The 24,818-nt window shown below is 43.6% G+C and overlaps 1 protein-coding gene across 1 annotated transcript in view; it reads left to right on the top strand.

Moving 5' to 3' along the window:
* The first annotated feature begins 1,670 nt into the window (after nt 1-1,670).
* slco2b1 (solute carrier organic anion transporter family, member 2B1) overlaps nt 1,671-24,818 on the top strand; it is a 32,065-nt gene continuing 8,917 nt past the window's right edge. Inside the window, exons 1-12 of the mRNA XM_040150361.1 lie at nt 1,671-1,708; nt 4,160-4,349; nt 7,270-7,399; nt 8,834-8,971; nt 9,561-9,723; nt 10,094-10,318; nt 12,448-12,546; nt 15,932-16,062; nt 18,844-18,934; nt 19,594-19,758; nt 19,925-20,114; nt 21,079-21,223. Coding sequence (XP_040006295.1) covers nt 7,313-7,399; nt 8,834-8,971; nt 9,561-9,723; nt 10,094-10,318; nt 12,448-12,546; nt 15,932-16,062; nt 18,844-18,934; nt 19,594-19,758; nt 19,925-20,114; nt 21,079-21,223 — 1,434 coding nt within the window. The 5' untranslated portion in view covers nt 1,671-1,708; nt 4,160-4,349; nt 7,270-7,312. The remainder of the gene's footprint in view (nt 1,709-4,159; nt 4,350-7,269; nt 7,400-8,833; nt 8,972-9,560; nt 9,724-10,093; nt 10,319-12,447; nt 12,547-15,931; nt 16,063-18,843; nt 18,935-19,593; nt 19,759-19,924; nt 20,115-21,078; nt 21,224-24,818) is intronic.

Here is a 24,818-nt window from a genome sequence, read left to right as displayed (position 1 = left end):
AGGAATAAGTGGGTACAGAAAGTGGACAGATGAATGGATTCTATTTTTACATGGTTGTTCTCCTACCTGTCTGTATAATATGTGTTTTTTGTACCATGTTTAATAATATATTCTGCATTTGTGCCATAGAGCCTCCAGGCAAGGCTGTATTACTAGCTGGGCAAAGAGTGCAACTTCACCAGGGCCAGAGACCCTAAAGGGGCCAAATAGTCCTCGGTTGAATGCTAGTCAATTGTTTTTTATAATCTGCTTAAGTGTAAATTTATTATGAAATTTGCACTACTAAAGTACAACATCAAACAGACAGGTCCTGCAGTATTTGCTAATCTCTTGGCCCCATATGTTACAGGCACCCTGTGTCAACGCAGTAATTGGTGTTATATGCGTTTTCCTAATTAAAGTTATGTTTAATCACATTACCACTATCTGACACATGGAAAACGTGGGGCCAGGTGCAGTTTATTCCATTCATTTTACTTGGACGCGACATGGTGCCATGTACAGAGTGCAGGAAGTGGTTGGGGGTCACCAAGGCCCCAAAGCCCTGAGTTACTCTAATGAATATTTCAAACTGGGAGCTGCTACTGTAATCTGCCCGGGAGTTACACTGATGATGGTTTTGTGTTACAGTGTTATGTCAAAGTCCACACCGCTTTGTGCATGCGTGTGCCTTGTGGCTCTCGTATACCTGTGTTGTTATTGGGCTGTAATGAGTGTCCTGGAGGCCTCGGAGCTCCCAGGTGTCTCAGTGACCAGCAGGTTGATAGAATTAAAAGCTGCAGTGAGGCGTTCAGGGGATGACGGACAGGGAGCCGCTCTCAGTCTCTGGAGAGACTCCAGCCTGCAGACGGACCTTCTCACACTTAAAGTGTGAAGGTGTGTATCCGTGTATTTGTGACTTATGACGCTGTCAATGTCATATGTCACAAATACACGGACAAATACACAGTACGCTTATTTTTATTTTCGGTTTTTCTGACACAAACACAGCTCTACATCCCTTACACCAAAGTGCATATGACAGCAACTGCTCTTGTTTTTTCATCTCTGTGTCCAGAATATGTTTAGCCTAGCTTAGCACAAAGCCTGGAAGCAGGGGGAAACAGTTCCATCGAAAGAGAAATAATCCACCTGTCAATTCCCACTGCTTCCCGTCTTTATGCAAAGCCAGGCTGACTGATATCTTGTCATCTGACTGTAGGGAACAAAGAAAACATATGGATTTCCCAAAATGATGCACTTCTACATGTCGTTAGACTGATCTGTTTCTAGCTCTTTTTCCTGTTTGATGCAGTGTAGGCCAGTTTCTCAGCAGCCAGAGGTTCATCGTGCCCCGTCAGTGAAGTGGGTCCCTGCAGATCCCGGGAGCTTTCTTCACTGCCTCCTGCACTCAGTGTGATCCTCTGAGTCCTGATACGCATCCATCACTGGGCCTGTCTCTCTGCTCTCAGAGGGCTAATTACCATCAGACACTGTTGAGAAGTGTTTGGTTAGAAAGCAGCTCACAGTGGACCTCATTAATGATCCCCTTTGTTCCAGAAACACTAACACTCATTACTGGCTGCTGTGGTAACTGGAACACACCATTAGGGGGCAGTGCAGTCCCCTGAGCTCCCAACATGCAACAGCTGAAACAAACTTTGAGTTTCTAACCACAAACACAGTGAGCCCCTGTAGGGTCTGTGCAGAATAAACATGAGGAGGTCACGTAAGTTTCTTTCAATGTTTCACAAGTAACTTTTAAAATATTGTGTGTTATTTCTTCAGCAGTGTGCGCAATACAGACCCCACACCTGGGCCGACTGAACAAAATCACATTTCTGGGGGGTGTGAGAAATGAAGTAAATGTTTTTCTGTTTATAGTTGCATGTTCAAATGCTGAAGAGTTGGCAGCACGATGTAAATGCTGCTAGAACCACATGGATACAACACCAGCATTAATACATTTAACTGCTGAGGACTCGCTCGGTGGGTTCGAGCGTCAGAATCTTGACATGTTTCGACTCAGCAGATTTTTCCAGACGACTCAGCAGATGTTGCTAAAGGCGCTCTGCCCCCACTTTGTGTTTTGTGCCGGGGAACTCCGTGCAGTTTTGAAAAAGTGTTGTAAACAGCAGAAACACTATCAGTGCTCTTTAAATCTAAATCTTCAGGTTTCTTCTCCAGGGCTTCGTGGTGAACACCCTGTATGTTTTAGTGGATGTAAACAGAAACACACATATCTACACTAGCACAGAGACCCAGTAATTACTCTGCATCCTCTGTGTATCATTACAGGAAAAAAAAGACGATTCACTGTGGGTGATGTCATCTTTACATCTGGAAACAACATTAGATTACAAATGTTTGTCCAGGCAAATCAGGAGGATTTGAAACAAACTTTCAGTTGCTTTATAATTATCTTTTCTTCTGCACCAGTGAAGCTGGAATCAGTCTTTCAGTCGGCAAAATGTCTCAAACAGTCTGCGCTGATGTGATCTGATTTGGGTTTTCACACCTCTTCGGTGATTTTTTTTTTTTTAGCCGGACCTCCTTCACCATACTCTCAGTGTCCAGTTTATCAGGTACACCGAGCCAAAAAAGTCCTGCAGTCTAGTCCCACAGTCTTGCAGCAAATCCTCCTTCATGAAGGTCATAATGTCCAGTTTGTGTTGAAACTGTGTGTTGACTCACCTGTGCGATCACTGCCGGGGAGGTAGTTTCTGCTGCAGTTGAGCTGTACTGCATGATACCGAGAGGTGTTTCTGTTATTTAGTTTCGCCTCACTGATATCAATTGCGTTGGACAGAATAAGAGAAAATGCCCGTCGTATAACGACAGCGCCGCAGACTGCGGCCTCCAAAACGACCATTCAGTTGAATTGACGCCTGTGTAAAACAGAATGAGAATGTGTGTTCAGATGTTGATCTGAGCCTCCTAGGAGGCTTCGGATCAAGTGCATATTTTCCAAAGTTACAGCCATTTTAGGGCAGAAGTTCCTCATTAGAGGGCAGGAAGCGAGAAAAAACCTGCTGGCAGGTTAAAGACCATTGGATTTGACAGCGGCACCTGCTGGTCACACGACTGCTCTGTCAGCTCAGTGTCAGAGCACATTTAGCCTGAAAGACGAAACCCAGGGCGAAAACTGAAAGAGTCCACGGAGCACGCTGCACCACGCTAAACGCACTGCTTCTTCTCTCATCTGGATTTTAGCAGCTGGACAGTCAGAGGACACCGTCCCCACCGAGATTTTAGTGAGGACATCAAACTCGCTGTGGAAAAGTTGGCGGGACGTCCCCATCCCCCCAACTGAAGTCACACCTATGAGCTAGAGTGTATAATATGAAACAGAAACATGCTAAAGCAGACAGTGAAAACAGTCAAAACCTGACAACATACAATCAGAAGTGGATGATAACAGGAAGCGAAGATACAATCAATAATATAGCAGTTCTGAAAAAAGTGACACAACCTGACCGACAAACACAGACAGGAAGCTGAGGGAACGTACGGCGGCTGAGAACGATGACAACGAATCTGTCTGATTTTTTCCCAAGTTTTGGCGACGCTGTTAACGTTACTGAAACCTCATGCTATCATTGGCGAGCAGCGTGTAACGCTGAAATGGAAGTCAGAAGCACCTCTACCGGTTCAAACATCAGTGCCAGAAATGATAGATTCTATACCGACACAGAAGATTAAACACGGGTTGAGAAACAAGAGCAAACCCTGAAAAAATAGGGAAAGCTTCTATTGTCTCAACCAGACTGTGACTCTGGTCTTGTCCTTTTTTCGTGTGTCTTAGTTCAATTCCACGTGCTGTTCCTTTTTAAACAAAATATTTTAAATCAAAACGGACGAAATGTCAGAGGATCACCTATATTATTACAAATCATCCCCTGGGGACCATGAACATCTGTACGAAAGCTTCATGGCAATCCATCAAATAGTTGTCGAGGCGTTCCAGTCTGGACCAAAGTGTAAAGCTGTGATTTAATCACAGATGGACTAGAAATAAAGAAACAAGCAAGAGAGTGAGATAAAAGTCAGAGCCTAAAAAATTGCTGATTGATTTGGTTTTTGTAGGGAAACTTGTTTGAATCCTCGTTTTTCTCCTATTTACAGGTTGCAGGACTAAACTGATGGGTCTGAAAGCTCATTCTCTGACTTCTTCTTTAAGTTTTTGTTTTTTCAGACCAAAGTCCTGCATTCAGCAACAGGGTCAAATTCCAGTTCCTCCCTCTCAGCAGAGCCGGAGGAGTGTCAGCGAGCTCAAAGCTCTTGACGACTTAGGAAAACACCACGAGAGAAAATCTGAGCTGCAGTAACGTGAGAGGGGGAGGAAAAGAAACTGATCTGCTGCAGTCACAGTGAGTCTGAATGAATCTCTTCTGCCTCTTCTCTCCGGGATGTTTCAGGCTTTTTACTGGGACTAATGAGACTCTTCGGCTTTATTGGAGCTGCTCTGGAAAAGCAGGACAGTTTCTGGTTCTCTGACTTTACAACAAAACACTGATTTATTGACTCTCCTGCTGCCTGCTGAGTGACATCCTGACAGACCCTCTGTTGTTCATGAATGAAAGCTGCTGCTGTGTTGATGTTTGCAGGTCCTACATGGACACATTGTCAGTGGTGGAAAGTACCTTCACTCAAGTGCTTTACTTACTAGACGTTTGATGTAATTGTACTTTAATGAGGTATTTCCATTTCATGCTACTTTACACTGTAAAGTCACTACGTTCCAGAGAGAAAAATACTGTTTTGTAAATCAAAGCTTAAATATTCTACAATAAGTTTGTAAATTAAGATTTTGTGCTTTAATGTTTCGACAAGAAAACAATCACATAATCTCAGACCATCAGTTTGTTTGTAACTAAACCAAAACCAAAAGTTTGAGCTCATTTTAAAGCCTTTATATCCTGGAGCAGCCCTCACCCAGTCAGCATAGTGACCTGGGACCATGCTGGGGCTGAAATAGAATCCGAGCTGAGCTCAGTGATGCAGCTTTCAGACGGGTCCGTCAGGTCTATGGAATTTTCTGGGGACCGACCATCAGCATGACTTAGACAGGCTGCTGGTAGAAGCCGAAGTTTCCTTCAGTCTAGTGAAGGTCACAGAGAGAAAACGGCCACAGCGGTGCAGCCACTCTGCAGTTCCTCCAATGGCCACTAGATGCTGCTGTAAAATCTCTATTAAACTAATCAAAGAGAATGAAAACAATCTCGGAGCCTCAGCTCACTGTTTTCATTTGTCATTCATTGTGGAATAAAACGCAGATGCACTGATCTCTGTGGGTTTAAAGGTTCCGGATTATTGCACCTCTGTTGCACGGCAGCATTAATGGCAGTGTCCGGTTTTCCGACACACTTCTTCTTCCTCCAATTCTGCAGTAAATGCACTCAGAGTCCAACGTATGGTTTGGAGTTTTACTTAACGTTCAGAATCAACTGACTGTAGCTAAAAACAAGGGTCGAAACCTGCAGCGACAGCAGCGGCTCAGTCAGGCCGCCTTGAGCTAAATGCTAACATCAGCGTGCTAACGTGCTGGTGTTTCGTGGTTGTGATGGTTACCATGCCCAGCATCTTGGTTTAAGTTGCTAGCGTGCAAACATTAGCTACTTAGACCTAAACGCAAAGAACAGCTGAGGCTGATGGGAAAGTCTTTAGATTTGCAGATGCTGCTGTCATTAATAACAGTACGGCACCTGGCTGGTCGTGTTTGGACTCAGAACAGATTAAACAACCAGTGACTGGCTTTTATTTCCCTGACATTCCTCTGCTGCTTCCTACCTGCTCCTCTGAGGTTGATTACCACCACCTTTCTTTTCTTTTTCTCTTCCAGGGTCTTCTTTCCTTTTCTGTGTCCCCGTTATTTCTGTGGACTAACAAAATGGTTGCGTCCAAATTCAGAAATATCAGTGTCAGTGATAGCCCTGCATGATACGAGGAAAGAGAGCAACATTGCTCTAACTTGTTGGATACTGCAATGAATGTATGAGATACAAGGACGTGTTTAAGTGTGCAAAACTCAGAAAAGTTTGAAATCCCAGAAGGTGGTTTAACGACATTTACTGCTGTTCTGAAGATATTTCCAAAGTCCTCAAAGACTCCAACTGTCTGGATGAAAAAATATTGGTTTAATCCACTTCCTTAGTTGTGACTTTGTTTCCTAAGCCAAACAAAGACTGCAGCCGGCGACTTAAACAACCTTCATCGACGCAAATGTAATGCTAATACGCGAGGCACAAACCGGAGCTAGCCTGGCCGTAGACTCCATATAGTGCAACACAACGATATAGTGAAGCAGCTGTAATAATCATAAAATATGTCTTCACAGGAGAAGTTAGAGCAAATACTGAACGTTAGTAAACACATGTTCTTATAGCTGCTCGCAGCTACATTACGGTGTGTTTATTTACAGCCTATAAATGTCAAACAGGAAGACGTCCAGAAAAGTGCTGCCTTTCTTTCCTGTATTTCTGAGCATCAGAACTGAACTGAATTTGCTCTGAGAATGGGAAAACCTGAGGAGGATTTCTGAGACACACTCACGCAGGCAACACAATTATTGCTGTTGTGCAAATGTTTGATTGTTGCTGGTCTGTGGTTCTTCACGCCGGCTGGGTTTAGTCAGCGTGGTAAGGTGTACAGTACGTGTTTACATTTTTGACTAGCATGCTAAAATGTTGATATAAAGTGACCAACCATCCAACGGTCCAGGAGAGAGAGTTGTCAAACTGTTGGAGGCTGTCAGCGAATGCCCCACCTCTCTCTGCATTTTGTTTTTCTCCCCCTGGTTGAAAATGTCCCGCTTTTCCTTTTGGCTTTCACCCAGACCTCGGTCTACCCACGGCCACCAGCTTTCACTCACTTCTTATCTCGCTCAGCCTCCCTCTCTTTGTTTAAACACACAGCGTGTGCACATACGTTCTGTATGAGCTCAGCGATTCTAGAAAACTGCAGCCGTGTTTGTACAGAATGACTGCGACACGAGTGTGTGAAAGGAACAGGGCAGTGTGTGTGTGTGTGTGTGTGTGTCTGGGCTGAGTTTGAGTTCGTGCTATTAAAGTCGCTGTGTTACACCAGCAGGAACTGAACAGTGGTTTTTCATTCTTCAGGTGATTGTGATTGTGTGTGTGTGTGTGTGTGTGTGTGTGTGTGTGTGTGTGTGTGTGTGTGTGTGTGTGTGTGTGTGTGTGTGCGCGCACGCGCTGGATACTATTAACAGTTAGATGTCGGTGTACGTTTAACCTGTGACATGCAATGTGTGTGTGTGTGTGTGTTTTACAGGCCTCGTTTTGCTCTTCAGTCTCCTTGCGGTAGAATTTAAATCATGGGGGCCAACGACCTCAACGTGAACTCTGACCCGGCAGGGTCGCGACCTTCTTCTCGCCACCGGAGTCCTTTCAACAGCATCAAGGTTTGTCTCTGCTTCACATCCAGAGCTGGCTGCTTGACTCTCTTTGATTGGGGAACTACGTCTGGTTTTTAAGCCTCCTCCTCTCGGATATTTGACCTTCACTGAGCAGAATAATGCATGTGCAGCGTTTTCACATTCGCCCGCCGAAGGTCGAGTCAGAAGGATTTTCAAAAGTAAACTACCTCGTAAAAAACAGGCCGGAAATTCTCCATAAATTGGGCAGTGAAAATTCCAAACTTCTAAAAGTGATGAGAACATTCGTACGGAAAAACCTCCGATTTTTATTATGGAGACTGGTTCACCATTGAAGCTCTTTTTCAGAGATTGACACGCTATTGTCAAATTCTCTGTGCCACTTCTGTACAGAATACACTCAGCATCCAGTTTATTAGCACAACCAGCTAAAACTAATCCAGTCTTAGCTCTTCAAACAGAAAACGGAACATTATAACCTTGGTGAAGGGAGGATCTATTGCAGGACTGTTAGTTTTAACTGAGTATAGAGCTCATGAATCACACTGCGTCCTTCCATTGGCATGTGTGAGATGATTATTGTTGGAATTATGAATTACTTACTCACATCTGGTCTGTAAAACATATTTAAAGCCGTGTGTTTTAATATTGTTTCCAAGAAAAAAAAGAGATAAACAACCGCGGTTTAGAGTAACAGTCGGCTGACAAATGACTGCACGGACTAAAATGTCCCAGCAGGCCGTCAGCCAAAGTGGAAGGACTCAGTAACGCTAATAAATCTACCACCCTGAGGTGAAGAATCAGAATCTGCTGTTATCTGTTTATTGTTCTGTCTCGATTACACTGACATTTGGACTGAAGTCCGTTTCCTTTTTCCGTTACTCATTCACTTCGCCCTCGTGTAAGTGGCTCTCGGCGGGGATTTTGCTTACTGCTGAAACACGCAGCAACATTTTAGATTTAGACAACGATTCGGGGGAGAAGTAGAAATAGGAGTAGAGGACTCCAGGTATTTTGTACGAGGTGGATCTATCCACTTGTAAGTGAAGCTCTCCAAACACTGTAATCGATGGGACTTGATGCACGGAGGTTTTGCTGCTTTCACCGAAACCTGCGCTCAGCTTCGCCGACAAACGTCTCATCCTGAGGTCCATCCTGGTATTGTTCTCTCAGGTCACAACATGTAAACACTTCCTCTCAAACGAGCTGGTCACATAACTCAACTGAGCTCACACACTTTTAATGTTTAAGCTCCCGTCTTTGTTTGCTGTTGTTGTTACCGCAGTTTACTCCAATTGCTTTCTGATGGGGAGTTTGCTTAATGCAGATTTGCTCATGTTAACCTGATAAAAACCTGCAGATGGCCAGACCCCACCACCATGTCGGTTCTCTTGATTGACCCTCCTCTTCTTTTTCCTGACCCAACTTTCTTCCTCCTCCTTCTTCTTCTTCTCTCTGCAGTTCTTCGTGTTTTGCCACAGTTTGCTGCAGCTGGCGCAGCTGCTGGTGTCTGGCTACATGAAGAGCTCCATCTCCACCATCGAGAGACGCTATGGCTTCTCCAGCCAGAAGTCGGGCCTCCTGGCAGCCTTCAACGAGGTCAGTGCAGAGACACTCTCTGCAGTTTGTTCCATTTTCTGCTCCTTTAGTTTTTCTTCCCCTTAATCATTTTTCAAATGACGTGTTCTGACACAAATCTATCCTATCTTTGACAAGGTCTTCTTTGATACTTTAAAAGTACGTATAACAATACATTTCCATTTCCAACTGCTCAGACCGTGTATGTGTGGCTTCGTTTGGATCCACAAATCCCAAACCAGAAACCTCTCTCAGGAATGTTGAGTCTTTTTCAGCTGATTGTAGGATACACGTCGGCTGCTCCGACGTGCAGATGATGCTCTTTCTTTTCCCCAGAATGTTCGTAGACTAATGTAAAGCATTCAACAGCGCTGCCCAGAATAAACAGGTGGCTAAACTAAGACAGCTACTGTAGGTCTGTGTGATGCATTCTGTTCATACGTGCCATAAAAGAGAAGCCACAACAGTGAGAGTGGCTCCTAACTTTCCTCAGTGTGATTCTTTTTAACTTTACCGTCAAAAATGAAAATAGAGGCAATTTCCCTCTAATCAGAACACTGTGCATTGGCTGTGTGTGTGTGTGTGTGTGTGTGTGTGTTTGTGTTTCCAGGTGGGGAACACAGTCCTCATCATCTTTGTGAGTTTCTTTGGCAGTCGGGTCCACCGGCCGCGGTTCATCGGCGGCGGAGCTCTGCTGGCCTGCCTCGCCTCGCTGCTAATGGCGCTGCCGCACTTCTTGAACGGACCGTACGAATACACCGACCACATCAGCTGTGAGACCACACACACACACATACACACACACACAGCTTTAACTGTCCTCAAGACACCTCTGTAACAGTGTATCTCAACTTCTGGGTCCGCGTTTGCAGATCTAGCAAACCCCATGTCTGAGAGGATTTCTTAGACTGAGCTACAGGTCTTCACCTGACATGAATCAAGTCATTTCCAAAAACGAGAGACCCAGTCCCATCAGGCCGTGGAAGTTAAAAGTTACAGACCTTCGCTCTAGTGCAACCCTCAGGAGTGAGAACGATCTGTCGGGTTGATTATCAGGAGAAATTTAGGTCACGATCGATGATGGGACACTTAAACCGACTGACATCGTGTTTTAAACTCACCTTCCCCTCTGTTTCCCAACAGCCTCCAGCGATAACAGCACGGGCCTCTGCCTATCAGGAAGCCCCTTCACCACCTCATCCTCCAATCAGAGCTGCAGCCCGGAGGAGAGCCCCGCCCAGCAGGGCGTGTACCTTCTGCTGCTGTTGGGCCAGCTGCTGCTGGGTATCGGAGCCGTCCCCATCCAGCCCTTCGGCATCTCCTACATCGACGACTACGCCAGCAAGAGGAACTCGCCGCTCTACCTCGGTACGCCAGCCGAGGAGACGGTGAACCATACTTTTGTCCAACAGCCCGGTCCTGTCCTGTGTGTGTGATGTGACAGCAGAATGAACGGTCTCTACCAGGGTGCGGGTTCTCGTCAAAACCACTTTGAATCAGAGAAAACGTTGCAACTTGCCAGAATCAACTGCAACAACTTGTGCGCAAAAATAAGTCTTACCATTTAAGCCCAAGCTTCCGTACCTTGATTAGTGTAGAGAGACACCTGCTCTTCTGCTCGTCACTGATTGGCTGATGAAGACCAGGTGTGGAGCATCACATACCTCTTTTACACTCGGTCGCTTAATGCGTCCTGGGCGGATCGGACTGCTATCTGACCTCGAACAGCTCAGAGTAAACGCATCAAGACAGAAAAGAACCCGACTTTGTGTGTGAGAGCGTGGACGACAAAAGTTTCGTCTCGCTCGTAGCTGATCAATAAGATTCATTCATGTGTCTGAGCTGTTAGTTGTTGATGTGAGACGCTTGAAATGAAAAAAGGAAATGGGGACACTTACAACACAAAACCCAACTCACCTTAGCGCTATTCATGGTTTTCTAGTTTGCGCTGACCCACACAGCCACGCCGGGCAGGCCGATCCTGATGTGGATGCGTTCTAAATATTTTGCCTGCTCTTTTCACTCATTACAACTGGCAAGCACTTGAGTCAGATAGCGAACGCTACCTGTACATCCGGCGTTAGGAAACTTGAATTAAACACCTAAACGTTTCTTATCAAACCAAGATTAAGAAGAAAACTAGGTCATGTTTTTACTTCAAGCGTACCTCCAGTCCCGTTCACCGCCCACTGCTGTATCACCACTGTGTGGAAAATAACTCCTTCCTGGTTAATGATTTCCAGTTAGGGGCTGGCATGAACGGTATTCATGAGTGAAAGGTGGCAACTTTCATATGACATGAACATTTCACAAGGGCAGGCCGATGTAAGGAATTTGGCAGCCTCCATGTAACGTGTGCATGTCCCGCAGGGTCACACCAGCCAGTGGCATCTGCAGGTTCTCTGCTCATATGACAAACCTGTTTTTACCGGCTTCCTGGAAGGAGTCTGATGCTGAACCTGATCCGAAGGAAGGAAATCATGATACCTGGTCACAGTTCATTTACTGTAACACTGTTTTCTGATCAGGCAGGACAAAAAACAAGATCCTTCTTTCTGTCTTTTTTCTTACTTTGTTTTAGTGCACAAAAGCAGTGTATTATGTACTGAGGTTCTGATAGAAGACATATGGGAGCAGAAAACAAATAATTGAGACTCTAAAACATCAAGTCAAAGTCAAATCAAGCACTTTTCACGGACAGATTTAAATTGATGATACACGTTTTTGTCTTCTCACCGTTCTCCTGGTTTCCCCTCTGTCACGGTCTGATCCTTTATTTAACCTGGTGACTGGTCCCAACAGCATCAACATATAGTTACAGACAATACAAAACACAATCACACATTCACATTAAATCTGCAACAGTAGGTAAAATAATTATGGTTCGGCAAAATAAGGAAGGCAGCAGTGGAACAGTTAAAATCAATGACAATTTCCAAGCCATTTCTCCTTCAGTTTGAAATCCTTCTGAAGTCGATTCCAGGCAGCAGGAGCAGCAAGCCCAAAGGTTCAGCCCGGGTCTTTGGGACATTGAATGGGAACGACTTCTGATATCTCAGATCATATCACGAATCCCAAAACATGACTCATCGAGTCAGCACTGTAATCCCTGCCATCAGTTTGTGTCTACGCAAGCTACAAGCAAAACATCAACCCACCAGGTTGCGAGCACGGTAGAGTGAGCATTTAAAAAACGAACAAAACCTTTGTCACTGAGCAGTTTCCTGATTGATATTTCCATTGCTAAGGTCACGACATGAGTTGCTGCATTAAATTGTGTGTTGACTGCAGAGATTTTGTAGATGCAGGATACTTGTGTTATAGTCCAACAGTGAGGAAAACGGGTTTTCTACATTTTAATAAACTAAAGTCACATTTAAGGAGAAAAACTCCGCTTCCAGCAGAAGGAATGAGCCCCGAGCCTTTCATTTCTCCTAAGACAGCAGCAGTGTGTTTTTGTGTGTGGTCCGATGTTTGTTCTGGGTCGTGTTTTTCAGGCATCCTCCTCGCTGTGACCTCCATCGGCCCGGCCTTTGGCTTTATCACCGGATCCTTCATGCTGCGCTATTACGTCGACTTTGACAAGTTATCCGAAGGTGAGGACACACACTGTGCTGATGATTCACAGCTGGACTGGAATACTGTATATTCCTCGCGTCAGATCAAACTCATTTATAACTGTTGATATAAGAGGAAATTGAGGATTTCCTGCATGCGGCAATCGCTTAAATTCCTGGGAGTTCAGTCTGTTTCAGTTTGACATAAAACTGTATATAGCTGATTAATGATGGTTATTTCCTCAGATTACCAACTATAATAACAGCGGAAAGCCTCTGCAAAAGAAGACAAATAAGTGACAGAGAGTTAAAGGACATTTTTACAAGGTCTTGTCCTGTAATGTGACGTACAGTGCTTACGAAAGGTTGTCACTCCCTTCACCTTATTGCACATCTGGTCTTAAGCTATTTGACAGTTGATTTAGTATGGAGTTTTAGTCAGAGAAGGGCAAGCTGTGTGTTGAAACAGTTTTCTTTATTTGGGCTGTACTGCCACATATTGGTGCCGGCAGAAATGGACAGGCCTGAGAAAACACAGTCTTTAAACGTCAAGCGCAGGTCAACATCGGTTCGAAACCAGCTCGAGACAATGCCAACCAAAAATCCTTCACCCTGTCGGCCTGATGCTTGTTGTTCGAAATGAATCAACTGTGATGTAACTTTTGTCGGTTCAGCACGAATCTTTGGATTCAGAAAAGCTTAAAACGGGGTAGAAACACTCAACGGGCAAAATCTGCCGAAATGCTGCATTAGTAGCTAAATGTGTTTCCAACTTTTTAACATTATTAAACCCTTAGCATCTTATTGGGATATCAGTGAAGTCAAATGAAAGTAAAGTATCAGTGATAAAAGCTGGAAAGGAATCAGAAGTAAACCCAACCTTCTCATCCCAGCGTGTGACCCTGATGAATAACACGTTCTGGTACATACCAGAGCTATTCAACACCCAAGAGCTGCGTGTTGGTAGAACACCAACGATATCCTCTCAGGCTACGGTGAGGTTGGATATTCGAGCCCAGCACTGACTCACTGAGCGTTTAACAGGTCTTCTTAGAGCAAACAGCCAATTCACGCTCTGCTGACGTCCTTTTGTTCCTGTGGGTAAAAGGTGTGCAGCAGCAGCAGCAGCAGCAGCAGCACTCGACCCTCAGGGTGTTCACACACACACACACACTGACAAACTCCGCGCAGCAAGACTTGAAACGATGGATTTGATATCGACAAAATCTTCAGACATAAACGCACCGTACCTCACCAGGAGACACTCCGTATGTCGTCCCATTTCACTCACTGTCAGTCAGCCCCTCACGATGATCTCATCAACTAACTTTATATAATCTTCCTGTTCAAATTCTGCGTTTCACGTTTCAGTCGATCTTACGTTACATATTGAAATTTATATCCCCAGATTTACAATAACCTTATCAAAGCTTACAGGAGATGGGCAGTCTGGGTTGACCTGACCTCAAATCTCCGCTGTGCATTGTTTGAGCCTCTTGGCTGTTTTGTCATTATTTAGCCACAGATGCTTAACGGGAGCTGCAGCTGTGTATTAACAAAGTAAGCATTGTTACATGTTTGTTTAAAGGGCAGTGTGTTCAAATGTTGCTCTCCAGTCACAGTAGATCCTCATCTATCTTTGAATCGGGGCAGAGAGCCTCAGGAACACAGTTCAGCTTTTCAGAAAGACTGAACAAAGAAAAATTCGCTGCAAAAAAGAAGCTAAACCTGGCAGGTGACCAGTCATCGGCCATTTTGGTCATGAAATAACTAGGAATTAACCAATAGGACGGGAGTAGAAACTAAATTTAAGGGGTTATTTTTATGAAAAAATGACAACTTGCATAGCATGTCTGGGCTCAGACCGTTACAGTGTTTGTTGATGTTCAGCGGACTCAGTCTCTCCGGTTGTTTGACACCTTCGGGATTAATGGAGCTCAGCTTTCTTTAGAGACTTGTTCAAACAAAAACCTCTTTCCCTATGCCATGTCGTGTGTGTGTGTGTGTGTGCATCCACTGGACCCTAACCTGAATAGCGAGGACATTGTCCAGTCTTCACTTATTGAAATTGCTGTTCTGGAAATCTGTTTTTTTTTTAATGATAGGGCAAAGGCCCTTGTATTCATATGCTAGTAAGGGCCCCCACAGGTGTAGAAGTATAAACACTTGTGCATAAACACATGTGAGTGTTAATAAGGTGTTGAAGGAAAGTTTAGTCACAGTCCTTTCATTCTGGATATAAACCGGTATTTTGTTGTTGACTCATGAAAAGTCAACACATTGTTTTATTGGCTGCCCTTGAGCTTTTCTGCCTGACGTCCAACTTGGCGAGAACTGAAATATGTTCACAGAAGAATCTGATCCGATCTGGACAATCGACGTAGACGTTTATGCGAATTATCTGGTAACCACTGTAACGCATATGCATACAAAGCCACGAGCGTTTTCCCTGATCAATCAGAACGTGAAAGGACGTTAAAACAGAGTTGTGTCATTCTCTGACACTTGCCCTCGTGACATGTAGTAATATCTTAGTAGCACCTTGTAATGCTAAGGTCATGTGTGTTCCAATGGTGCTGCATATCTTTTTTTTTTTTAACCCAACATACTGCACATCAAAGATCAAGTTAGTTTGAATTACTTTAGTCTGTAAATGTATCAAGGTCACAAGGAAAAAAATCTATCCAATCATTTCTTTATTAGATATATTGATATGTATTATCAATATATTATAGGTTTCTCTTGGGTTATTGTCCTGTAACAGATGTGGGCCTGTGAGGGTAGAACTGGTCACCGGGACAAAGGAAAAGAGGAAAGCTGACTTAGAACCTCATTGCTGGGACAGAATCTGTGGATTCACCATATCAATGGAAAAGCTGGTAAAAAAAAAGCAAAAAGTAACCTTCATCCAGTTATTCCCCTTTATGGTGAGTCCATCCCCTCTTTTATCTTCTTTGACTCATCGGCTATAATCAATATTTTTCCAATAACAATGGACACTAGAAAGGGTCGTGTCCATCACCATTCTAACGACACTTTGTGTGCACCCAGTGCTGGTCCCGTCATGGGGCCAACAGGGTCCAAGGTGACGGGCGACCTCGAGTTGCTGTGTGAGTGATGGCTGTTGTGTCTCAGAAAAGAGAAGCAGGGAGGAAGTGGTGTCATGCTGTTTGTTATAAGGCAGCGAAACGTGTTTTGGAAAACAAGGACGCTGATGTTGTCAGTAAAACTTGTTGACAGCTTTCAAAGCCAATAGAGTCAGATGTCACATAAACATTCCTCTGGATGAGTTTACTGAATACAGGATTTCAAGCTTCGTATAGTGTTCCAAAAATATTCCCTGTATTGATATTTGATTTGGGCAATACATGGTGGCGCAGTGGTTTGAGCTTCATGACTGACCTGCGCTCTGTTCTTTTCCTAGACGAGATCATGCTGGACTCCAAAGACCTGCGCTGGGTGGGAGCCTGGTGGCTGGGCTTCCTGGTAGCCTCCTGCCTCCTCTTCCTCGCTGCGCTGCCCTACCTCTTCTTCCCCAGAAACATGCCCAAAGAGGTGAGATGGGAGCAGGAAAAGTCCTTCCTGATCTAAAGCCTGTGGTGGCGCTCAGTGCCCGGGAAGCACGGAGACAGGGACAACCACAGCTGCTGCGGGGCCTCAGGAAGTCCAGCTTTATTTGGACGACTCAGTGTGTCCTTTCAGAGCCTCGGTATCTCAGTTTTAGTTGGGTTTCCTCATTAAAGCCACCGCGATCACGATGAGAGGAGAAGCCATAAAGATGTTGCTATGATTCTAGTAATTACTGTACACTCGTAGCGAATGGATCTTCCCGTTTTCAAGTTTTTTCTAGTTTAAAGAAAATCTGAAAAACTTCTGATTTCATATATATGCGGAGGTCAGGAAAGGTGTCAGTGGCTTTCATATTTCTCCATCACCTTAACCTTACTGGGCTGTTACTGACACGCGCAGATGTCGTAGGAACAGTTGAAAACACACATCGTGGCACACACGTGTAAGTAGGATGGGCACATTTACCACTAACCCACTCCACTGACGGCTGCTGCTGGGAAACTCTGACATTACAGACTTGAGGAGTTGACTCACTGCAGCCGAATGCACCATTAGTTCTGTGTGTGATGGATGGGATCAGCGGGCAAGTTATTGGACAGCTCGGCAGGGTTTCGTAACTGCAGCGTTAGTCGTGCGACGGTCAAACATACCGAACAGTATATCAGTGCATCCATTAAATCTGGGCGACCTCGCATTACCGTGAATGACCCACTTTGGCTGGTGTGACTTAGATGTGGATATGAAATATGTTTGCAATTTGGAAACCAGATTTCTCTGGTAACCCCAACGTGACTGGCTCGCAGCCTTCAGTGTGACCTGTGTAGCTCTCTGTGGCTTTCTGTTTATCGCTTAATTCAAACAAACGTCTCGATGACAACAGTTGAGCTCAATAAAACCCACTGATGTGATAATGATCAGCTGGAGTCAAAAGGCAGCACGGACAGGATTTAATGACACTGGACAGTTCAAGGAGTGGACACGGGAGAAGGAGGGAGGGTTACTTATGTTTGGACATGAACAGCAGGAAATGAGCCTGAGAGGTTTGGCTAAACTGGTTTCAGAATATGTTTCACCGACATGCAGGATGGAAAACTTGGTTTAATTTGAGTAACAAAAAAGATAGATTTCATTTTATTGGTCCTAAATGAACAATGCAAATATTTGTGCAAGAAGGATAGATAAGAAGATGCATGTGTATGAAAGGCTGGATTACCAACTGGGCAAAGCAGGCGATGGCCTGGGGCCCCCAGAGACCCCAGGTTTGTTTGTTTGTGGTTTTGTTTGTTTGTTGGTTTTGCAAGACAGTTCCTGTATTATTACCTGTCTTGTCCATGTGATTTGTGCAGGGCTCCTTTGTCAAAATGTGCAAGATGCATGTTCCTACAAAACAAACAGGGGGTCAGTGGGAGCCCAAAGCAAATTAAACTGACCATGGTTCCATGAACCAGATGGTTTTTTTTACTAAAGTAGGTTGAAATTTTCCAAAAAAATGTCACTGAAATCGATCAGAAACAAGACACGAGATAAAAACAAACACAAACAACAGGGAAAATAAAGCTGGCAAAGGGAATTAAGGTTAAAAAGTAAAAGGTAAAACTATAAAACATCTCAGCAAGTTCTAACAGCAGTCTGCTTCAGTGTGTTTTGGCACAGAGCCCGAAACAAAGAGAAAGTTCAACTCCGCACATGGTCTGTCAACTAATTGAAGTAATTTATCCAGCGATTGCTCAACAGTGACAGAGCAGCAAACTGTGCCAGACCTCAGTACTTTCAGTTGTCTGAGATATTTGAGTCAAAACTTTCCATTCTCATCACGGATGTCAGAGGAGGTTTGTGCTGTGATTCACCACGTTCGCTGATGGCTGTGTTTCAGACACGCAACCACCCTTTGGTTTGACTTAGTGTTTGACCGACCTTTATGTATGTGTTGGGTAGATTTCCTGCGTCTGTGGTAGTCAGACCACCAAACCTCTACATGATGAAAGAGAATAAGTTGGGATCTTGAGATGAAAACAAAAACTAATCTATGTCGCGGGAAGGGATTTTAAAACTGAAAATGAAACTCAGGTTTGACTTTATCTGCTGTGAGCATGTGTCAGTGTTTCTATGAAAACCAGGGACTCGTATCAGAACAGTGTTGAGCAACCTCCTGGCACCAGTTGCTTCATTTAAGTTTTATTGTGACAGAGCCAAAACGTCTCCCCGAGCTCAAGCAGACCTCTCTGCTCTTGGCTCAGTGCAGGATCATTGGATTTAAATAACATAAACCATCCGACAACTTACCATGTGTCCGCTGGCATTAAAACCTTTGGACGCCCCAGGTTAAAATCTCTTTTACTGTGAAGAGTTAAGTAGAGGTATGAACTGTGGATGAACTGATTTCCAAAAGAAATATTGCTAAGGTGAAAAATTCTTTTCAACATTTTTAGCAAGAAATTGGCACGGTGCCAAAGTTTGGACCTTAATTAGCTTGTTAGAGCTGTGGCTTGTCTCGGCCATCGTTGGAAAGGTGAAGCAAATTTCCAAGCTTTATAAACACTCTGAGTCCTCAAACCTTGTCCCAGCAGTCAGCAGCCACGGGCTCCTCTAGGCCGCTGCCCAGCAGCCCACAAAGGAGGAACCTCACCGACAATACGAAGATAAATTCCTCTGTAGAGTGTCTGCAGTTACGGCAGTTCATAACACACGCCAACTACATTAGCAGGGAAAATCCTGCAGTGAAAAAACAAGTCCAGTCTGTGATGTTCTCTTTCCATATTTGTCCAGGACGGCGAGGATGACGTCGAGTCCAGAGCGGACTGTAAGCAACAGCAGACAAACCCACTCCAGGAACTGTCCCTCCTTCAGTTCCTCAAACGTAAGAGTCTCCTTTTTCTCGTCTTCACGTCTCCTTCCTGTCTGATGAAGCTGCAGAGGAGGCAACTAAAGAGCCTTGACACTGAACCGGGGTCGTTGTTGCTACTTTAGCATTTTATTATCAGTGTTGCGTCAATGCAAGACTGCACAGCAGCTTGTCAGCTTCTAACCGGCTTCAAAAGTAGAATTCCCTTCGATTTCTTCTTATCCTCGGTTCGGAAGGGAACCCGAGTTGAGTTAAACAGTCCGTTCACACAAACACACAAACAAAGACAAAAAATACCACTAAAAAGGATCATTTGAACAATTTGCCTTACCACTAGTACGGTATAGCCATGCAGAGAGTTTAAACTACAACATCTCTTTCCAGAAACAATGTCCCTGTTTCTCTGTATAATCCACACAACACACTGTGAACAGAATTCACAGGGGCTCTTTCCTCGGTGTGATGTAGCACCAATAATTTCACGGCGAGATTTGTAGATTGTCCACCGTGAGAGGGAAATTGTCTCTGAAAATCTGAAGTGTCTTGATATCGCAAAACCTGGGAAATTACACCGAAACTACTTGTCCGTCTACATTGTAGTAGGGGCATTTTGGGTGAAGTGATCCTTCATCATTCAGACCTAAAGAGCCTTGCTGTCCACCGCTGTCCTTCAGGTTTCCCTCATATCGCTCTGCGGACACTGCAGAGTCCCATCTACCTGCTGGTGGTTCTGGCGCAGGTCAACCTAGCAGCGCTGCTGGCCGGCCTCGCCACCTTTATGGCCAAGTTCATCGAGAGACAGTTCAGCCAGACCGTCTCCTTTTCCACCATGATGATAGGTGAGAGGCCGCATGGGTCTGTGGGATTCATCCCCTGGAATGAGCATGAATTTCTCATATGTGTTATAGCAGCTAAAGTGGTAAGCTGATGTCATATTAAGTTAACAGAGGACAGTTGGAATCAGATGCGACTGAAGCGTCTGTCCTCTCGATTTCTCTCTCTCAGGAGGAGTTGGTATCCCGCTGGCGGTGCTGGGCACCGTCCTGGGTGGAGTTCTGATGCGAAGATTTAATGTCTCGGTCAGTGGCGCCAGCAAGTTGTGCACCACTGCCATCCTGCTCTGCACGATCTCCGCCACGCCGCTGCTGTTCATTGGCTGCCCCACCCAGATGGTCGCTGGGGTCTTTCCTCCCAGGTACCGTGTCGAACGGGCTCTTTAGCCAAGGCAACAACCCCCGACTAAATTGCAGTTATCCACTTTTCCTTCCATGGTCTGGATTAGCCCCCGGAATAATTTCCGGGATAACTAAAGGGATGAAGGGAGAGTGTCAATATCCAAGCTACACCACAGCAGGATCCACAAACTATTAGCTAACGTTAGCCTGTTCCTAAGCTAACGGGGAACTAATTTTACTACTTGCAGGCAACTTATTTTACTATTGGCAGGTGACTAGTTTCGTCATTGTCAGGGAATTTGTTTCACTAGCGACAAGGAATTAGTGTCACCACTGAAAGGGAACTAATTTTACTGTTGACATGAGCTGATTTCAACCCTGAAATTAAACTATTAAGTCTTTTTCCCAGCAGAGTTTTAAATTGGGCACGGACGTGAGGAATTACATCGACAATGGCTGGACCCCGAAAGTGATGCAGCTAAATGGAATTTAGCAGTTATTATTATTTTTACTATTTACACCTGGGCTTTAAATGTCTTTGTTTAAAATAAAAAGGTGTATTGTAATACTGATAGAGAGCTAATTTCACCAGCAACAGGTTAGTTTTATAACTGATGGGGAACTGATTTCACTTTTGAAGGAAAACTGATTTCACCACTCACAGGGAATCAGTCTCAGCATTGGAGGGGAACTGATTTTACTACTGACTGAAAATTATTGATAAAGAACTAAACTTACTGATGGGAATTTTCAGCCATTCTCAGAGGTGCCACCATCAAGTGTTAGGGCAGTTAGAACAAATTTCCTACTTTGAAATGCTCCATTACTACAGGTTATTTAAAAGGTAAAAGTCTAAAAATGTGCGTGTGTGTGTGTGTGTGTGTGTGTGTGTGTGTGTGTGTGTGTGTGTGTGTGTGTGTGTGTGTGTGTGTGTGTGTGTGTGTGTGTGCGTGTGTGTGTGTGTGTGTGTGTGTGTGTTTTCAGCAATGATGAGTTTTCCTGCAGTTCCAGCTGTCGATGTCCTCCTGAGGCGTTTAACCCGGTCTGTGGTTCCGACGGGGTGGAATTCAGGTCTCCCTGTCATGCTGGCTGTAACGCCACCGAGATGGACACCAACTCCAAAGTCATAGTAGGAGCTATTTTATCGTTTGACTCCTCAAAACAAAACGTTCTCTTATCACACAATCTGGCTAATAAAATAAAAAATGGCTTACTCTGTCCATAAATTCAGGTTCACTTTTTCTCTTTCTACTACTTTTCTGCTCTTTCATGCCATGAGTCGAAGGTCATAATCTGTGCAGTAACAGAGAACCGGTCAGCTCCGTATGTGTGTGCTTCCAACTCCCGTTGACTCATTGTTCTAGGTAAACTGGCTGACAACTTCTGTTGTGCTTTGACTCTTTTAGAGTCAAGTATAATCTATTCTCTCTCACAAACTCAACCTGCTGCATTCCAACTTGCTTTCCGTCCTACAGCCGCTTCTGTGGGATTGGTCTTGTGTGAAAACAGACATCAGAAATATCCACAGTGAAACAAATGTAGACGCCAGATAAAACTCTCTGTGGAACCCTCGGTTCGTCCAGTGGCTGAACGGTAAAGTTCACACATTTTGTATTTAAATAACCAGGCCTACACTCAGGAGGCTGGGGTTTGTCCTCTGAGGAGCAGGAATCTGCTCAGTATTAAATGTAATCAGTCCAGCCCTTAGAATTTTTGAATTACTTGTTATCGTAGATAAATGCCTTTACATCTGTTTAGTAATCTGTAATCTTACTATTTAACATATCGTGCATCAAGTTTAAATGTTTTCCTCAAAGCCTTCTAGTACGTAATGCAGCTGGATGTTTCACTTATATACAACCTTTATTTAATCATACAATCTCAACAAGATGGGTCACTTTTAAAGTTTTAAAAATCCTCTGTGATTTGTTCCATTTCGTAGCGGAAGGCAGTCTTTCCGAGTTCAGTATTTGCTAGAGTTCAATAGGCTGAGGCAAGAGAAGTGGTGAACTGAGGCAGACTGTAGTTCTCTTCTGGTGCGGACTGTCCTACTTTTTCACATTAGTGCACAGTGATGAGTACGATACTTATCTCCTGGGATAAATAATTACTGACTGACAAGACTTAAAACAGGATTATCACAAAAAGAAATAAGAAAAACAATAAGGAGCAAGAAAATCAATGAACATGCAGGAAAAAAAAACTCAGATTATTTAAAATGACGTAAAACGATTTTCATAAAACTGTCTGAGAACACGTTGCAGTTTCAATGACATGGCAGTGGATGGAATTTCTGAGTGGTTTCCCCTGATGTGCACGTTTTGGATAATAAATCCTGCTGAGTGGATCTGATGTTCAACTTTGACAGATTTCACTGCAGAGCTCCGGGAGAATCCTGCTTGTATTTTATTTTCGTTAGAAACAAGATAAAACAGGAAAATAATGCCAGTGTAAAAGTTCACTTTCCAATTTCATTTTCAAGGTTAGGCTGCACATTGTTCACTGACAGTGAAAACAAAAAGTTATTACACTGTCGGTTTCATTAAGAGCTGCAACGATTAGTCGGTTGAATGATTATTCAATTCAAATAAAATTAATAAGGAAGTATTTTGATATTCAATTAATCGTTTAAGTCATTTTCCAAACAAAAACCCAACATTTAATGGTTCCAGTTTCTCACATTTGAGAACCCGCTGCTGTTCTTTGCCTTTCTTGCTCGCAGTAATAATGTAGTGGGAGGAACGTTCGGGGGTTTTGGAATTGGAAATTATGGACCAAAAGATTAATCAAATCATCCAGAAATAATTGGCAGATGGACCAATAATGAAAATATCATTTGTTGCAGCCCTGTTTCATTATCTTTATGACATGGGAGTAAACAAAAAATATGATATATTATTATAAGTCAATGGAGTTTTCATTTTAATTTTTTCTTATTTTGGAAGAAGTTCTACATTTCTAAACATGAAAATGAAAGTGCAAAGTGGATTTTGGACTTAAGTGACTGGCCAGATGCGCAGACCATGACCATGCCAGGGTGTTTGCAGCCTATCTGGCTGAGTTTGTGTGACTGATCTAAAAACCTCTCTGGAAAACTGAGGGGGGGGGGTTAGAGCTAGCCTTCCTATCTTCCTATGATAATATTTAATAGTCATACAGTGACCACAATGGCAGAGACTAGCATGTAGTTCAGCAAGAAGAAAAGCAGAGTTCTTCAAAGGAAGTGGCTGACGTTAACTCATGTAAATAAAATCTTACTCTCAGTCTCACTACCATCTGTCCTCCAACATGCTCCCTGTTACTGAAAGTGACCAGTTCATTCTCCACGTATGGCTTCCCGCGACACATAAACACTCCCAGAAGTGAGTGTGAGTAAATGTGGAGGGATTAAGGATCGTAGACACATCAGAAAAGTGACTGATTAAACATTTCTCACGTCCAAACTGTGACGTTAGTTATGGAGAGAATCTGCCGGCTCTCAAAAGACTACGGGGAACAAGGGAGTAACAATTGGGTGTTTTAGCGGAAAGGAGAAATAAATTATGCTCTTAAACATTTTTGTAAATACTACAGCTACTCGAAGGACTAACAGAAGATGTGTTCAGACCCATGGTATCAGACCCAGGGCTCATGTATTCTTCTAATTTTGAGTTTTTGTGTAGTCTGTACTAGCCCCAAAACAGCCAATGTACCAACTCTACCGACATTAGCTGTATGCTAGCTAGCAAAGCGCACACAGGTGGCTGACCAACTCACCAGAAACTTTCTGTGACTCTCCTCCGGTCTCAGTAGATTCTAGAGATGCGACTGACGATTATTCGCATTATCGATCCATCTTCAGACTATTTTCTCAGATAAGCGATCAATCGCTTGTCAAAAAAGAGTAAGAAAATTATGAAAAATTCCCATCATAATTTCTCAGAGCCTAACGTGACTTATTCAGTTTGCTTGTTTCAGACTGGATTGTTTTGGATGACAGTCCCGAATCCAAAGATATTCAGTTTACTCTCATATATGACCAAGGAAAGCATAAAATCCTCATATGTAAGAACAGAGAACGTTTGGCATATGAAAAAAAATGAAGATTAAATGAAACGATTATCAAAACAATTGCCGATTAATTTTCTGCCGATGACAAATCAATCCACTAATTGTTTCAGCTACGTTAGATCAATAATGCCTTGCGATAAATTAAATAAATTTGTACAATCTTTTTGTTGAAATATAAATTGAAATATTCGCGTCTTGCAGTTCTTTTGTCCCATCTTTCCACTGACTTTATGCGCATTTACAACACATCTTAAATTTGTCACACATGATCAGTAAACACTATAAACGTTATTAAATTTGAATTCTCTTATATTTTTAAATTAAAACTCCATTTATTTTACCTTCAGGAGAACAGTAGGTAACAGCAATGGTAACAACTTCTGAGTTTACCATTTAGATTTTAATAACCCATGATCGTTCCTCTTGTGCCCCCCTCAGGATAAACTTTCCAGTTTTAGCTCCTCTACTAGTCAGACTCTAGGACTACATAAACTATCAGGATGTTGTTTGTTCATATTGTGGCTGCAATGGCTCGTGAGTGGTTCTAGTCTTGTCTGTCCGACAGGCATTTTTCTGTTGAACTAAGTAACTTAATTTCCTGGTCTATGAAACTTTCTTGCGGTGTACCTCAAGGCTTGATTCTGGGCCCTATTCTTTTCTCGATATGTATGCCT

Source organism: Xiphias gladius, chromosome 17, assembly GCF_016859285.1.
Source record: "Xiphias gladius isolate SHS-SW01 ecotype Sanya breed wild chromosome 17, ASM1685928v1, whole genome shotgun sequence".
Lineage (NCBI taxonomy): Eukaryota > Metazoa > Chordata > Actinopteri > Istiophoriformes > Xiphiidae > Xiphias > Xiphias gladius.
The sequence above is the reverse complement of the archived record's forward strand: the minus strand, read 5'-3'. Positions and strand labels throughout refer to the sequence as shown.